The following is a 17,543-nucleotide window of genomic DNA, read 5'->3' on the forward strand; positions in this document are numbered from 1 at the left end:
CTTTCACAAATATTAATCAAGGCACAACTACTTTTACTACAGTTACTATTTAAACTTATAATCATCCAACTCATCTTTCAACAGATGTTTTTCTTCCAAAAGGTTGTTTATCATGTCTTGCCTTGGTTTACTCAACATAGATTGGTGGCTGGTCCATGTCTGTCTGTGTGGCAACATGGCAAAGTCGCTTTTTCTTGCGTGTGCGCATTGCAGGAGGAGAGGGTGGCTGGACAATGTCTGTCTGTGTAGCAACTTCACTGTGGCCCAACCGCAATGATGGTTTCCAATCTGGGTGGTCCTCTTGCATTTCATAAGATGGCTTACCTGTAAACAATGCAAGAACAAGCATCACGGAGAAAATATCAGTCTGTGACCACAGATATACATTTTTTTTTGGTTGCAGAAAATGTAGCCAGTGTACAAATTATTTGCCATACTCTCACGTCAACATATTACAGCTTTTTCATTTAGAAACAACAGGAATGATGTCTTATGAAGCATTTCTGAACACAATGCACGTGCATGCAAGCTAGTTGTTTAGCTGTAGCTACAACAGGCCGACTTGGGGCATGAAGTTACCAAAATTAGCGTAGAGAAATGAAATTAACTTACCGGAGTGAAAGTGCATAGAGCAAACTCTGTGTGTAACTCTGCAATCAAACGTTATGTCCTTTCTTCTAAGCGAGGCCACCCATGCAATTCTTCGACGTTTAGTAATGTAAGATATGAGCTCTCCCTCGCTTTTTCTCCATGTAGGGATCCGGAAGAATCTCAATGGGATTCCGTCGAGCTGTACATTCTCCTTTCTGTTCGATCGGTTGTTGCAATACTTTACCGAGCAATAATTTCCAACCATTTTTAAAGAACGACTTTTGTCGAAATGCCTCACTTTACCGGGGTTTTAACAAGTTTTTGCTTCCAAAATGGCAAAAGGGGCGGAAACCTCGCGAGTGCTACGTCATACGCACGAGCCTAATACTGTATGTAAGAGCACGTAAAATATATGTTTTTATGCATAGTTTGCCTCATTGCCAGCAGGAGGCGACAAAGCTATAGCTAATGTTCCCTGACTAATCACGCTTATCTTTTCATGTTTTATATTTGAAATATTTTCTTCCCATAAAAAATAATAAATGCAAAGCACTAGCTCGGTAAAATCCCCATCAAATGAAGCAACTCTGATGAAAGAAGGGGATCACACAGCACGTGGCCTCTCTTACGCCGGTCGTGTCACCATGACAACAACGAGTGCGTGACGTCACCCCAAGCGTCGCCGCCAGTTGGTCGGCTGCTGGCCCTTTAACAGACTCGCGCCGTCCGGTTTCCACGACGACAACTTGAGACAAAACTCCCCGCTTGGGCTTCTTCCGACGTCTTCCGAACCTTCCGTGGCCTTGACCCGACCCGACTCGTCGCCGAACGGCCGTCGGGCAACCATGTTCCGGTCACTCGGTTCCATAGAAGGGAAGTCTTTCCTTAAAATGGCTGTTTAGTTACTGTCGACGGAAAATGGCTTCACCCAGGCTCCACCTGCTTCCTCCTCCCCTCCCCGTCCGGCTTCGTTTAACCGGACTTGCTAACCACTACAAATCACTAAAGAGCCACGAAAGCAACAAAACAATCCAGCGACGCTAAATTTTAATTCTAAACAACGTGGAAAGAGTTTTATTTTTAAAAAGAAAGAAGGAAAAAAAACAAGCTCGCTGGATGTAGCATTGCCACCACTTCCGGTTAAACGAGTCCACTTGACAGTCACCGCTTAAGCGACCACTTTTTGAGGAAGAAAAGTGTGGAAATCTTCAAAAATGAGCAAAAGTCTTAAATCCGCCAGCATGCCTGAAGTGGAGGAACACATTTCCACGAAATATGAGATCAAGAAAAGACTTGGCAAAGGGGTGAGTGACTCTACACTTTGTTTTACGGAGGGGACATGAAAGCATCATTGATTGAGTTCGTTTGTTTTTGGTTTTTAACACAATGTTTTTATTGTCATTTTATTAATTCATCTTATTTTGCCATGAAAAAAAATTAAAATGATTATTTAGAAAATATGACAAATTTACACCTAGGGTTTACATTAAGGAACATCACATTTTGAGTCGTGTAGACCATACCTGTAGACCAAATGTCTTTATGAGGTTTTTTAATTACCGAAAATAGTCATTTTCCTTATAAAGTATTAAAGGCTATTTTTATAATTCATACATTTGTAGCAAAAGGTTTATTTGGTTTGAACGGACAAACTTTTCCTCTATGGAATTTTCTGTCTCGCCCTGTACTTGTAATTACTACATAGTTTATGAGCAACCTCCTTGGCAAATCCTGACACTTTGCTGTTAAACTTGTTTCACACTGGGAGTGGATTGCATACATACATATGATGCTAAAGTAATATCAAATAATGCAGAAGGCTGTGTTTTCATTTTCTATAAGATGTCATTAATGTTATATTTTGGCAGGTGGACAGAATCAATAGATAGCTCCATAGTCTTTATTTGTCATTCTGGTATGCACAAGTGAATACAGACCGAAATGTCGTTGCATTTGACCCGCACAGCAGGGCCGAGAACTAAAAGTGGTATTTGCCGTCATTTTGCTATGTGGCATTTTCTATGCCATGTGGCAAAATGGATTTTGCCATGTGGAATTTTTTTTGCCATTTGGCAAAATGGATTTTGCCATCTGCATTTTTCATGCCATTTGGCAAAAAAAATTGCACTTGGTAAAATTGATTTTGCCATTTGGCTTTTTTTTTTTTTTTTTTTGCCATGTGGCATTTTTTTGTTGCCATATGGCAATATTGATTTTGCCATGTGGCATTTTTGTCCACATTTTGCCATGTTGCATTTTTTATGCCATGTGGCAATTTTTTTTTGCCATGTGGCAAAATGGATTTTGCCATGTGGATTTTTTTGTCCACATTTTGCCATGTTGTGTTTTTTATGCCATGTGGAATTTTTTTTTGCCATTTGGCAATTTTTTTTCCCATGTGGCAAAATTGATTTTGCCATGTGGCATTTTTTTTGCCATGTGGCCAAATGGATTTTGCCATGTGGACTTTTTTTTGTCCACATTTTGCCATGTGCCATTTTTTATGCTATGTGGTATTTTTTTTTTTACCATGTGGCATTTTTTTTTTGCCATATGGCAAAATCGATTTTGCCATGTGCCATTTTTTTTCCATGGGGCATTTTTTTTGCCATGTGGCAAAATCGATTTTGCCATGTGGCATTTTTTTTACCATGTGGCAAAATTGATTTTGCCATGTGGCTTTTTTTTTTGCCATTGTCCATGCCATTGACGGCCATGCATGTCCAAATTTTCCATTCATGGTCAAAAATCACAGCCACACGTTTTTCTGCCATTTAAAATCAATGGAAAATTTGGACGTGCATGGCCGTCAATGGCATGGACGTGCATGGCTGCAAAACTGCCATATAGCCCCCCAAAAATGCCACAAACCAAAATCAATTTTGCCATATGGCAAAGAAAAAATGCCACATGGCAACATCAATTTTGCCACTATGCAAATACCACTTTTGGTTCTCGCTGTCTGTCACTTAATTCGTCATTCTGGTATGCACAAGTGAATACAGACCGAAATATCGTTGTATTTGACCCGCACGGTATTTAAAATTCAAATAAAAATATGACTAAAATACTAACGTGAATTAAAAAAAATCTGGAAATTGGACCACTGTACAACAGTGCAGTAGGAATGTGCAAAACGAGCAGTCTAGGAAATTCACAGCAATACACAATATTTCAATATGCAGTGGTAGATAAATAATGTAAACTGTTTGAATGCTGTGCAGAGAAAAATAGATTTGCAATGTGCAAGCCATGTTATGCGAGGGATTTGCAGTTTAACATTCTTACGGCCACGGGGACCAAACTATTTATGAACTTGGTGATCCTGCACCACTCAGACATGACATATACATACATAATTAAAGTTTTAAACATGGAAACGTAGCAGAAATTGTGATGACTGTTGTTTTGGCAGGCGTACGGCATCGTTTGGAAAGCGGTGGACAGGCAAACGGGCGAAATTGTGGCTGTGAAAAAGATTTTTGACGCCTTCAGGAATAAGACGGATGCTCAGGTGAGGTATTTTTTGTCAAGAGAATCGCACCGAATCGTTATAAATCATTAGCTGACTAAATTCAGAGTGTTTTGAGTGTCTTGTGATGTCCCTAATGATTGTTTTTTGTTTTTTGTTTTATTTTAAAGCGGACCTTTCGAGAAGTCATGTTTCTTCAGGTAATTCCAGTCCATTTTAGCATTGATTTCAAACTTTTACTGTTTGTTTTTAATTGGTGTTATTTCTTTAGGGGTTTTTAATGTTTTCGGATTTTGTGTTTTATTGCTTTATTTGCTTTTTGTACATTTATCGCAATGCGTTGTCTTTGCTTTCGTTTTTTTAATTGTATAATACTTTCCTGTCTCTTATTTATCATGAACCAAGTTTCTCTTTGTTGTTATGAGAATTACCCCTTCACATACGTAAAAAAAGCATTGGGTAAGTACATACGTACATAAAGATAATACAAATATATATATATATTGTTAAATCAGAAAGACAACTAAAAATTGAAAAATCCTAAATAACTAAATACATTAAATATATAGAGTATATATAATTATTATATTGAACATTTAAAAGAAAAAAAAAACAATTTAAAAAGGAAAAAAAAAGGAAAATATTTTAAATGAAAAAAAAAAGTAAAATAAAACATGTAGGTAATTGAAGTTTTTTTTCTTAAGAAATATAAATAAATAATATTCTTCCTTTTTTCCATGTAATATTAATATATTTTATTTAGAAATGATTTTCTATATAGGATTTAAACTAACATTTGGCTGTATTTTTCAGTTTAATTTTTAGTATTTTATTGTATCAATACTTATATATATATATATATATATATATATATATATATATATATATATATATATATATATATATATATATCCCGACACTGCTGGCCAAAAGTATTAGCACCCCTGTAATTCTGTCAGATAATGCTCAATTTCTCCTAGCAAATAATTGCAATTGCAAATGCTTTGGTAGTATTATCTTTTAATTATTTTGCTTGCAATGAAAAAACACAAAAGAGAGTGGAAAAAAATTAAATCATTATCATTCTACACAAAACTCCAAAAATGGGCCGGACAAAAGTATTGGCACCCTAAAAATCATGTGATGCTTCTCTAATTTGAGTAATTAACAGCACCTGTTACTTACCTGTAGCACATAACAGGTGGTAGCAATAACTAAATCACACTTGCAGCTAGTAAAAATGGATTCAAGTTGACCCAACATCTGTCCTGTGGCCTTGTGTGTACCACATTGAGCACGGAGAAAAGAAAGAAGACCACAGAACTGTCTGAGGGCTCGAGAAGCAAAATTGTGAGGAAGCATGGGCAATCTCAAGGCTACAAGTCCATCTTTAAAGACATGAATGTTCCCATGTCTACCGTGCGCAGTGTCATCAATAAGTGTAAAGCCCATGGCACTGTGGCTAACATCCCTAGATGTGGACGGAAAAGAAAAAAGATGGTCGATAGAGAACCTCGACTAACATCCAAACGAGTTCAAGCTGTCCTGCAGTCCGAGGGTACAACAACAGTGTCAACCCGTACTATCAGTCTGCGTCTAAATAAAAAGGGACTCTATGGTAGGATACTCAGGAAGGCCTCACTTCTGACCCAGAGACTGAAAAAAGCCTGGCTGGAGTTTGCCAAAACTTAGCTGAGAAAGCAAAAAACGTTTTGGAAGAATGTTCTCTGGTCAGATGAGACAAAAGTAGAGCTTTTTTGGAAAATGCATCAAAATAGAGTTAATAGGATAAAAAAACGAGGCCTTCAAAGAAAACACGGTCCCCACACTCAAACATGGCGGAAGTTCCCTGATGTTTTGGGGTTGCTTTTCTGCCTCAATACCTCAATATTTTAAATGAAAAAAAAAAAAAAGTGAAATAAAACATTTAGGAAATTGAAGAAGTTTTTTTGGGGGGGATAAAATATTTAAATAAATAATAAATTCCTCCTTTTCCCATGTAATATTAATATATTTTATTTTGAAATAATTTTCTATACAAGATTTAAACTAACATTTTCCTGTATTTTTCAATTTAATTTTTAGTATTTTATTGTATCAATACTTTTATATTTACCGTACACCTATGTGTTCCTCTAATGTTTTATGTGCAATTTTTGAAAAATCTGCCATTGAAGGCGCTAGACGTCCAATCCATTTGACGTGGGAAGGATGGCAGCATGAAACATTTCTAAGAAAAATTAAATAAAAAAATCAAAAAGGAAAACCATAGAAAATAATTGAAAATTAAATATGAAATTAAACATTTAGGAAATTCAAGAAATATTTTTGGGGAAAATAAAAACATTTTTAAAAAACAATTTTCCTTTTATTATTATTATATATTCATACTTTTTGAATTATTTTCTATTTTAAGATTTTAACTAATATTTAGCTTTTTTCAATTGAATTTTCTATATTTGGTATTTTTAATACATTTTTTATTTACCAGTGTATTCCTCTAATGCTTGATGTGCATTTTTTAACTCTTTGTCTGCCATTGATGGCACTAGACGTCCGATCAGTTTGAAGTGGGAGGGTAGGCAGCCACCTTCCCACTCCAAATGGATTGGACGTCTACTACCGATAAAACTTTTATGTAACGATCCGTTACATAATCATTTTCGACTAACCTTGACATCCAATCAGCCGGTTAATGTTCAACCACAAAAAATTGTTTCATTCATTTAAAAAAAAAATTTTTTTTAAAAACCTCATGCCAATCTAATGATTTGTTTATTAAAAAAAGTACACTGCTGGCCAAAAGTATTCACAACCCTGCAATTCTGTCAATAATGCTCAATTTCTATCAGAAAATGATTGCAATTACAAATGGTTTGGTCGTAATAACTTCATTTATTTTGCTTGTAATAACAAAAAAACATAAAATAGAATGAAAAAAAAAAATTAAATCATTATCATTTTACACAAAACTCCAAAAACGGGCTGGACAAAAGTATTGACACCCTCAGCCAAATACTTGGTACCAAAATTTTTAGACAAAACAACTGCGAATAACCGCTTCCGGTATCTATCAATGAGTTTCTTACAATACTCTGCTGGAATTTTTGACCATTCTTCTTTGACCAACTGAGATTTGAAGGGTGCCTTCTCCAAACTGCCATTTTCAGATGTCTCCACAGGTGTTTTATGGGATTCAGATCTGGACCCAATCCTGGCCACTTTAGAAGTCTCTAGCGCTTTCTCTCAAAGCATTTTCTAGTGCTTTTTGAAGTTTGTTTTGGGTCATTGTCCTGCTGGAAGATCCATGACCTCTGAGGGAGACGCCGCTTTCTCACACTGGGCCCTATATTATACTGCAAAAATTGTTGGTAGTCCTCATAATGCCATGCACACTGTCAAGCAGTCCAGTGCCAGAGGCAGCAAAGCAACCCCAAAACATCAGGCAACCGCCGCTATGTTTGACTGTGGTGATGTTCTTTTCTTTGAAGGCCTCCCTCGTTTTTTTCCCTGTAAACTCTATGTTGATGCCTTTTCCCAAAAAGCTCTACTTTGTCTCATCTGACCAGAGAACATTCTTCAAAAATTTTGGCAAACTCCAGCCTGTTTTTTTTTTATGTCTCTGGGTGATACGTGGGGTCTTCCTGGGTATCCTATCATAGAGTTGTTTTTCATTATTATGCCGATGGATAGTATGGGTTGACACTGTTGTACCCGTGGACTGCAGGACAGCTTGAACTTGTTTGGATTTTAGTCAATATTTTTTATCCACCGACCGCACAATCTTTCGTTGAAATCTCGTCAATTTTTCTTTTCCATCCACATCTAGGGAGGTTAGCCACAGTGCCATGGGCTTTGCACTTATTGATGACACTGCGCACGGTAGACACAGGAACATTCAGGTCTTTGGAAATGGACTTGCAGCCTTGAGCTTGCCCATGCTTCCTCACAGTTTTGCCTCTCAAGTCCTCAGACAGTTCTTTGGTCTTCTTTCTTTTCTCCATGCTCAATGTGGTACACACAAGGACACAGGACAGAGGTTGAGTCAACTTTAATCCATTTTAACTGGCTGCAAATGTGATTTAGTTATTTCCACCACCTGTTATGTGCCACAGGTAAGTAACAGGTTCTGTTAATTACACAAATTAGAGAAGCATCACATGATTTTTCAATGGGTGCCAATTAGGGCTGTCAAAATTATTGCGTTAACGGGCGTTAATTATTTTTTTCAATTAATCACGTTAAAATATTTGACGCAATTAACGCAGATGCCCCGCTTAGAGAGATTTATATGACAGTACACAGTGAAACGCTCACTTGTTGTGTTTTATGGAGTTTTGCCGCCCTCTGCTGGCGCTTGGGTGCGACCGATTTTATAGGCTTCAGCATCCATGAGCATTGTGTAAGTAATTATTGACATCAACAATGGCGGGCTACTAGTTTATTTTTTGATTGAAAATGTTACAAATTTTATTAAAATGAAAACATTAAGAGGGGTTTTAATATAAAATTTCTCTAACTTGTACTAACATTTATCTTTTAAGAGCTACAAGTCTTTCTATCCATGGATCGCTTTAGCAGAATGTTAATAATGTTAATGCAATCTTGTGGATTTATTGTTATAATAAACAAATAGTCCTTATGTACCGTATGTTGAATGTATATATCCATCTTGTGTCTTATCTTTCCATTCCAACAACAATTTACAGAAAAATATGGCATATTTTATAGATGGTTTGAATTGCGATTGATTGCAATTAATTACGATTAATTAATTTTTAAGATGTAATTAACTCGATTAAAAATTTTATTCGTTTGACAGCCCTAGTGCCAATACTTTTGTCCGACCAAATTTTGGAGTGTGTAAAATGATAATGATTAAAAAAAATTTTCAGATATTACTACCAAAGCATTTGTAATTGCAATCATTTTCTGGGAGAAATTGAGCACATTATCTGACAGAATTGCCAATACTTTTGGCCAGCAGTGTATATATTTTTGTTAATTTCTTAATTTGATGGTAGCAAAATTTTTCTGCAGGAATTTGGCGATCATCCCAATGTGGTCAAACTCCAAAACGTCATCCGAGCCCAAAATGACAAAGATATTTATCTCATCTTTGAGTACATGGGTGAGTTATGACCATTTCTAGCAAATGTTTTGAACATGTTTATGATTTTTTTTGTGTGTTTGCATGTTTTTGGCTACAGATAGCGACTTGCATGCCGTCATTAAAAAGGGAACGCTACTAAAAGACATCCATAAGCGCTACGTCATGTACCAGCTGCTCAAAGCCGTCAAATATATGCATTCGGGGAACGTCATCCACCGGGACCAAAAGGTATGTGCGTTGAGAAAATCCACTTATCGACTATAAAAATCGTTGTCGATTAATTTGATCTTCAATTAGACTTTTTTATAATCAGCTTTTTTAAAAACTCTTTATTTTAGCCTTCCAACGTTCTCGTCGACTCAGACTGCGTGGTCAAACTTTGCGACTTCGGCTTGGCTCGATCCCTAACTCAAGACCAGGAGGATAGCGGTAACCCGGCGCTGACGGAATACGTAGCAACCAGGTGGTACCGCGCTCCGGAGATCCTGCTAGGCTCCACCAGGTACGATGTCAATTCCATAAAGGGTTCAAACTAGGGCTGTCAAACGTTTAAATTCTTAATCGAGTTAATTACAGCTTAAAACTTAATTAATCAATCGTAATTAATCGCAATTCAAACCATCTATAAAATATGCCATATTTTTCTGTAAATTATTGTTGGAATGGAAAGATAAGACACAAGATGGATATATACGTTCAACATACGGTACATAAGTACTGTATTTGTTTATTATAACAATAAATTATTAACATTCAGTTAAAGCGATCCATGGATAGAAAGACTTGTAGTTCTTAAAAGATAAATGTTAGTACAAGTCTTAGAAATTTTATATTAAAACCCCTCTTAATGTTTTCGTTTTAATAAAATTTGTAAAATTTTCAATCAAAAAATAAACTAGTTATTGTTGATGTCAATAATTACACAATGCTCATGGGTGCTTAAGTCCATAAAATCAGTTGCACCCAAGCACCAGCAGAGGGCGACAAAACTCCGAAAAACACAAGTAACAAGTTGGCATTGCACTGTGCTGTCATTTTAATCTGTTTGAGTGGGGCATGTGGGTTAATTGCGTCAAATATTTTAGCGTGATTAATTAAAAAAATTAATTCCCGCCCGTTAACGCGATAATTTTGACAGCCCTAGTTAAAACGTGTGCCAGTTGTTCAAAATTCAAGGATTTGTGATGGGTAGGTACACGAAAGGCGTGGACATGTGGAGTTTGGGTTGCATCCTGGGAGAAATGCTGCTAGGAAAAGCATTGTTCCCCGGCTCGTCCACCATGAATCAGATTGAGAAGATCATGAGCGCCATTCCGCACCCGTGTCAAGACGGTAACTACTGGCGAACGTAAGACATTGACCAAAAAGTTTTAAAAATTGTTTTTTCACTGGCAGACGTCCGCGCCGTCAAGTCTGAAGTCGGCTCGTCGGTCATTCAGAGGATGTTACTGAGGTCTGGTGGCATTACTTCCTACTTGTTATGTTGTTTTTGAATTAAATCCCTATTAACGTCACTAGGCCGCAATTGCTAGTTGAGGATCTCCTGAAGTCGTCGGCGCCCCCCGACGCTGTGGACCTCATGAAGCGCCTGCTAGTTTTCAACCCCGACAAGAGGTTGACGGCGGAAAAAGCCCTGCAGCATCCTTATGTAGCCAGGTAGGGATTTAAATAATACGGAAATTATGATTCTGAAATTACAGTGGTGCCTCCCCTTAAGAACGTCTCTGAATACAGAATTTGTAAGTATTTAGTCAACCACTAATTGTGCAAGTTCTCCCACTTGAAAATATTAGAGAGGCCTGTCATTGTCAACATGGGTAAACCTCAACCATGACAGACAGAATGTGAGAAAAAAACTGAAAATCACATTGTTTGGTTTTTATATAATTTATTTGCAAATCATGGTGGAAAATAAGTATTTGGTCAATACCAAAAGTTCATCTCAATACTTTGTTATGTACTCTTTGTTGGAAATAACTGAGGCCAAACATTTTCTGTAACTCTTCACAAGCTTTTCACACACTGTTGCTGGTATTTTGGCCCATTCCTCCATGCAGATCTCCTCTAGAGCAGTGATGTTTTGGGGCTGTCGTTGGCCAACACGGACTTTCAACTCCCTCCACAGATTTTCTATGGGGTTGAGATCTGGAGACTGGCTAGGCCACTCCAGGACCTTGAAATGCTTCATACGAAGCCACTCCTTTGTTGCCCTGGCTGTGTGTTTGGGATCATTGTAATGCTGAAAGACCCAGCCACGTCTCATCTTCAATGCCCTTGCTGATGGAAGGAGATTTTCACTCAAAATCTCTCGATACATGGCCCCATTCATTCTTTCCTTTAAACAGATCAGTCGTCCTGGTCCCTTTGCAGAAAAAAAGCCCCAATGATGTTTCCACCTCCGTGCTTCACAGTGGGTATGGTGTTCTTTGGATGCAATTCAGTATTCTTTCTCCTCCAAACACTAGAACCTGTGTTTCTACCAAAAAGTTCTATTTTGGTTTCATCTGACCATAACACATTCTCCCAGTCCTCTTCAAGAACATCTAAATGCTCTCTAGCCAACCGCAGACAGGCCTGGACGTGTACTATCTTCAGCAGGGGGACACGTCTAGCAGTGCAGGATTTGAGTCCCTGGCAGCGCATTGTGTTACTGATAGCAGCCTTTGTTGCTGTGGTCCCACCTCTCTGTAGGTCATTCACTAGGTCCCCCCGTGTGGTTCTGGGATTTTTGCTCACCGTTCTTGTTATCATTTTGACGCCACGGGGATGAGATCTTGCATGGAGCCCCAGATAGAGGGAGATTATCAGTGGTCTTGTATGTCTTCCATTTTCTAATAATTGCTCCCACAGTTGATTTCTTTACACCAAGCGTTTTACCTATTGCAGATTCAGCCTTCCCAGCCTGGTGCAGGTGTACAATTTTGTCTCTGGTGTCCTTCGACAGCTCTTTGGTCTTGGCCATAGTGGAGTTTGGAGTGTGACTGACTGAGGTTGTGGACAGGTGTCTTTTACACCGATAATGAGTTAAAACAGGTGCCATTAATACAGGTAACAATTGGAGCCTCGTTAGACCTCGTTAGAAGAAGTTAGACCTCTTTGACAGCCAGAAATCTTGCTTGTTTGTAGGTGACCAAATGCTTATTTTCCACTCTAATTTGGAAATAAATTCTTTAAAATTAAATTCATTTAATTATTTAAAATTAATTATTAAAAAATTAATTATTTAACAAATTCTTTTTTTCCCCACATTCTGTCTCTCATGCTTGAGGTTTACCCATGTTGACAATTACAGGCCTCTCTAATCTTTTCAAGTAGGAGAACTTGCACAATTGGTGGTTGACTAAATACTTATTTGCCCCACTGTGTATATATATATAAACAGGATAGTTTTGTTTTTTTAAATGGTTGTTTTCAATGTTTTTTTTTAAACATTAGAATTATTCCTTTATTCAAATTTTTCATTTTGATTTCTGTGGTCATGAACGAGACGAAGTTTGCGTAAAATTCACATTTCTTTATTGAAATAATATCGTATTCAATGCTACATTTCATTTATTTAACTGATCGGCGCCATTGACGGCAATAGACATGCGATCCATTTGAACTCTCAGTTCAAATGGCTCGGACGTCTACTCGTGATTACACTATCATTGTCAACGGCGCTGAAAGCATTAATTATTTATTTTGAAGGTTCCACAATCCAAGCAAAGAACCGTCTCTCAACTACGACGTAGTACTACCACTGGACGACGACGTGCAGTTATCTGTGGAGCAGTACCGGAATAAACTATACGAGGTAAGAACGAATCACTTGGAACTTCAATGTTTTGATTCCGGTTAAGCAGTTTCCCTCTCAAAACGACTTTCCTTCTAGATGATCAGAGAACGAAAAAATCACCAAGGCTCGCTCCGACTCTTCCACCCCAAAAAAGATGTCGTGGACAAACCCGGTGACAGCGAGAGAGGAGACGAAAATCAGGACGAAAAATCTGAACGTAATCCGAACGAGACGGCGAACGCGTCGCCCCCTCCGCCCGGCAACAAGGTGGATCAATCTGAGAACTCTCACCTGGCGAAATGCACTTATAACCCAATCACGCACGCTCCTAGTAGGTGTGACGTCGACCGTTGGCATTGGTGGGATAAAAATGTTAAAAATTTGTTGTTTTTTTAAAATAAAAATTTAGATGGTTTTGTTCACGCAACCGGCACCAGATCGGCAATACAGACAAGCAGTAGTGGCAGCATATCGCCAACAGAGGGCGGCGGACAAAACACAGTAAGCGTGAATTCTACTTTTGTGTTTTTTTTTTTTTGCTCAAAAACTTTTTGGGTCTAAAACACTGCTTCTCAAAGTGTGGTATGACTACCACTAGTAGTACACGGGCTTCCTCTCGTGGTACTCAAAAGATTTGACAATTTTTAAAAATTCGTGAGATAGAAGTTGATATGCGCCAATTTAATTTTAACAACTTCTAAAAGTACGTAGCACTTTCAGTGCCACTGACGATGACAGACGTCCAATCACGTAACGTCCAATCATCCTGCTGTGAATCGAAATGAGTTTATCATTACTAGAACTGGGAGGGTGGGAGCCGAACGAACGTTCATTCGCCCCCCCCCCGTCAAAATAGATTGGACGCCTAATTTTGTCCTATCCATTTTGACTGCTTAATCCAAAATGGATTTCACAGATTAATCTACTGACTTCGAGTAATGGCAAAATTGTCAGATTAATCTGTTATTAACTCATTCACTGCTTGTGTTCCAGTGCTGATGAACTCATAGTCGGAAAAGATTAATACCAAATGAATTTGACAGATTTATTTATAGATTAACCACAAAATGGATTCATCGCAAATATAGACCAGAGATTAGTTTATAATTTCATTTATTTATCACAAAACTATTTATATATTAACTATTAACTATTTATATATTAACTACTATTAGTTAATCTATGATTAACTCATTCCCTGGTTATAAACATTTCTCGGCGCCATTGGCAGCTCTAGACATCCAATCCACTTTGACAGACGTTCACCAAAATGGATTGGACTCGGCACTATGCTATCCATTTGGACTGTTTAATTGAAAATTAACTCCACAGATTCTACTACGATTAACTCAGTCACTCCCAGCGATCATGTTTTATTGACGGTGCTAGGATTCATAGATTAATCGCAAAATACCAGTAGATTAATTTCAAAACTGCACAACAGATTTTAAAATCCATTGTCAAGGGCGTAGGTTTGCATAGGGACGGTAGGCACAAAACACTACCAACTTTCCAGGATGCTCAAATTGTCCACACAAACTTTTAAGCAACCTTATTTGCAATTATACAATAATAATATTTATATAATATACTATATCATTATTAAGTGAATAGTTTTCATTATGTTCAGACTTAGATCCCTTTTCACTTGCTGAATGTGCCTGTCCCCCCACCCGCCCAACGCACGTTTGATTGGCTGATGACTTGAGCCCCACCCCCCTTCCATCCCCCATTACATACACACACACTCACACAGCCCCGACAGATTCATGTCGACACAATGCTGCTCCTCCACCCCCTTTGAAGAGGAGGGATATTAGAAGGTTTTTTTTTCCAGCCAGCAGCAGCCGCTCTAAGTAATGTAAAAAAACACCACTAATTTTGATACTGCAAGTCCAACCTGCATCAGCGTTAGCATAACATTAAACTGTGTGAACTTGCTAACCTGCAAAAATACTGCGGTCAGGCCAGCCTCCCCGAGGAACAACGAAGTCAAGCTAGCCATCCCTCATTTGGATCATTGTTTGCATTACGTGTAGGCATGTGCCGGTATGAGATTTTGACAGTATGAAAACCTGAAACAACAATATCACGCTTTCGCTGTATCACGGTATTGCAATTACAGCTCTAAAATGTGTTACTTTGAGATATCTGGGTTTAAAAAAAAAAAACACACACTTTTTTTCTAGGGTTGTTCCGATCATGTTTTTTTTGCTCCCAATCCGATCCCAATTGTTTTAGTTTGAGTATCTGCCGATATACATTCAACATACAATACATAAGTACTGTATTTGTTTATTATGACAATAAATCCTCAAGATGGCATTTACATTATTAACATTCTTTCTGTGAGAGGGATGCACGGATAGAAAGACTTGTAATTCTTAAAGGATAAATGTGACTTTGTATATTGTGACTAAATATTGCCATCTAGTGTATTTGTTGAGCTTTCAGTAAATGATATTGCAGCTGTAATTCTTAAAGGATAAATGTGACTTTGTATATTGTGACTAAATATTGCCATCTAGTGTATTTGTTGAGCTTTCAGTAAATGATATTGCAGCCATTCAACCCAAATGCATGATGGGAAGTGCAACCATGACTGTGCGTAGGGGCACCAATTGATATATCTTCTCTGCGTTGGGAAAGAACACATTGCTTCCCACGTTAATTTAAATTGCTGAGAAAGGGAATGTAAGGCTATAATCAAGTATAAAAAGGCTCCAAAGGCTGTCAAAATTTTCTCTACTCACTATACGCTGCGTGAAGCTCTGCATATTGGCAAAATGGCACCTTTATAGATTGAACGTGACAATGCGTGAGTGGGTCGTGTAGCGCATGCATAAATTATTTAACATGATTAATTAAGAAAAAATAATTACCGCTGTTAATGTAATAAATTTGATAGCCCTAGTTTAAGCCAAAACTACTCTGGATGAGTGTAAGACATTTTGTCTGTAACGTTATATACAATTAGAAAACGATTTAAATTAAACAAATATATATATAAAATAAAGGCAGGTCCGATATTATTTTGCCGATTCCGATACTTTGAAAATGACGTGATCCCGATCGATCGGGACATCAACCACTGCACTAACCCTTACCTGCCATACCCTAATCTTTCCTGTCCTCTTGGGTACCTCATAGTTGCTAAAAAAAAAAAAAATTCTCCATTTTTTTCCAAAGTCCATGGACCAGATAATCCAGCGCGGTCGTTCCGCGCCGCCGCACCCCAAACGCGCCTTCTCCCTGTCGCTAAACCAAACTCAGAACAACCCCTTGGTACGCAAGCCCCACTCACCGCCAGGATTGAGCGTCGCTACCGCAAACCAGGTGAGCCATCTATCATTTATACATCTGTGAAGTTGCCCCCCCCACCACCAATCAGATGCAAATTTATATAAAAATGTCAATCGTCCTATAAAAGAAAGGCAAAATCTCAAAAGCAATGGCATCACAAATGAAACTTTTTACAGCACATAAGTAGCACAAACAATTGACATCATTTTCATATAAATTTCCGCCTGATGGTGGCCCAACTTCACGGAAATAGCATTTTTGGCTAAGTGAACGCTTGTCGGACAACTTTTTTGTCATTGCACAGGAGCAGTGCTCCAGCTCTCAGGCACGCGACGCTCGTCCGGCGCCAAGATTCAGCAAGAAGGTCTTCCAGAACAACTGCAATGTGTCGGCGGCGGGCGACCCTCGCGCTAAGCTAGGCAGCTACTGCCAAGCGTACGGAACTATTAGCAAGTCGCAACTGGACGACCTGCTTCAGACCAACCAGTAGCTCATCCCGCGACATACGGGAACTCGTTACATGAAAATATTCTGATCAGGTTGTCTCTTTAGAGGGGGGTTTGCAACAAAATGTTCCAAAATTGCTTTGGAAGTCTCGTTTTCTGAGAAGTCAAGTTCTCGGGATTTCACAAGAAGAGTTGTAGACAATTTCTTGTTCATAAGCTTTTACTAGAAGAGAAGACAATCTCGGCCAGTGGGAATTTTATGAGAACAGTTTTTTATTTAATCTGTGAGGAGATAATAGCATGTCTGCTAGCTAATGCTAACAAGCCTCGAAAACCTAGCAGAACATTAACGGTGTGTTGAATAAAGGTTTTATGATGGTGATTGTTTGAACCGGACATGATTTAGATTTATTTGGAGTTGACCCTTCATAAAGCTCATATTTAACTAATCGGCTGCCATTGACGGTGCTAGACGTCCAATTCTTTTTGACTGAGAGTGTCATTTGCCCCCCTCCCAGTTAAAAAGAATTGGACGTATAGTGCCGTCAACGGCACTTGAAAGATGAGTATATAAAGTCCTCCCAGTTCAACTAGATTGGACGTCAATTCGAACTGCCATGATGAATCAACTGATGGACAACTAATTGATTAACAAAATTAATCAATAATGGTTGATGAGATGGTTCTGAATCCTCTTTTGAGCCTTGTAATAATAGTTTATTCTTATTTTTTTTTGTATATTTATAAAAAATATTTTTTGAAAAAGAAATGCTTATACATAATAAATAAAATAGAGGTCGGTACAAGTATTTTGTATTTATGTGATTATTTTTCCAAAAA

At 38.0% G+C, this 17,543-nt stretch overlaps 1 protein-coding gene across 1 annotated transcript; it reads left to right on the top strand.

Annotated features, from left to right (window-relative positions):
• Nucleotides 1-1,271: 1,271 nt before the first annotated feature.
• mapk15 (mitogen-activated protein kinase 15) lies at nucleotides 1,272-17,498 on the top strand. The gene is made up of 14 exons (XM_057827784.1): nucleotides 1,272-1,895; nucleotides 4,007-4,105; nucleotides 4,234-4,263; nucleotides 9,104-9,194; nucleotides 9,274-9,404; nucleotides 9,515-9,678; nucleotides 10,369-10,508; nucleotides 10,572-10,629; nucleotides 10,695-10,832; nucleotides 12,867-12,972; nucleotides 13,051-13,285; nucleotides 13,364-13,455; nucleotides 16,144-16,290; nucleotides 16,562-17,498. Exons 1-14 carry the CDS (start codon nucleotides 1,806-1,808, stop codon nucleotides 16,745-16,747), a joined length of 1,707 nt encoding a protein of 568 aa, XP_057683767.1. The 5' UTR covers nucleotides 1,272-1,805; the 3' UTR covers nucleotides 16,748-17,498.
• The last annotated feature ends 45 nt before the right edge of the window (nucleotides 17,499-17,543 follow it).

The sequence above is a fragment of the Corythoichthys intestinalis genome, chromosome 22, assembly GCF_030265065.1.
Source record: "Corythoichthys intestinalis isolate RoL2023-P3 chromosome 22, ASM3026506v1, whole genome shotgun sequence".
Taxonomy (NCBI): Eukaryota; Metazoa; Chordata; class Actinopteri; order Syngnathiformes; family Syngnathidae; genus Corythoichthys; species Corythoichthys intestinalis.

Bases quoted from the DNA above. Each gene is read 5' to 3' on its own strand.
- mapk15 (XM_057827784.1), top strand. From the start codon at position 1,806: ATGAGCAAAAGTCTTAAATCCGCCAGCATGCCTGAAGTGGAGGAACAC. The intron at 12,973-13,050 runs GTAAGAACGAAT...CTTTCCTTCTAG, and splicing joins ACCGGAATAAACTATACGAG to ATGATCAGAGAACGAAAAAA. The intron at 13,456-16,143 runs GTAAGCGTGAAT...TTTTTTCCAAAG, and splicing joins AGGGCGGCGGACAAAACACA to TCCATGGACCAGATAATCCA.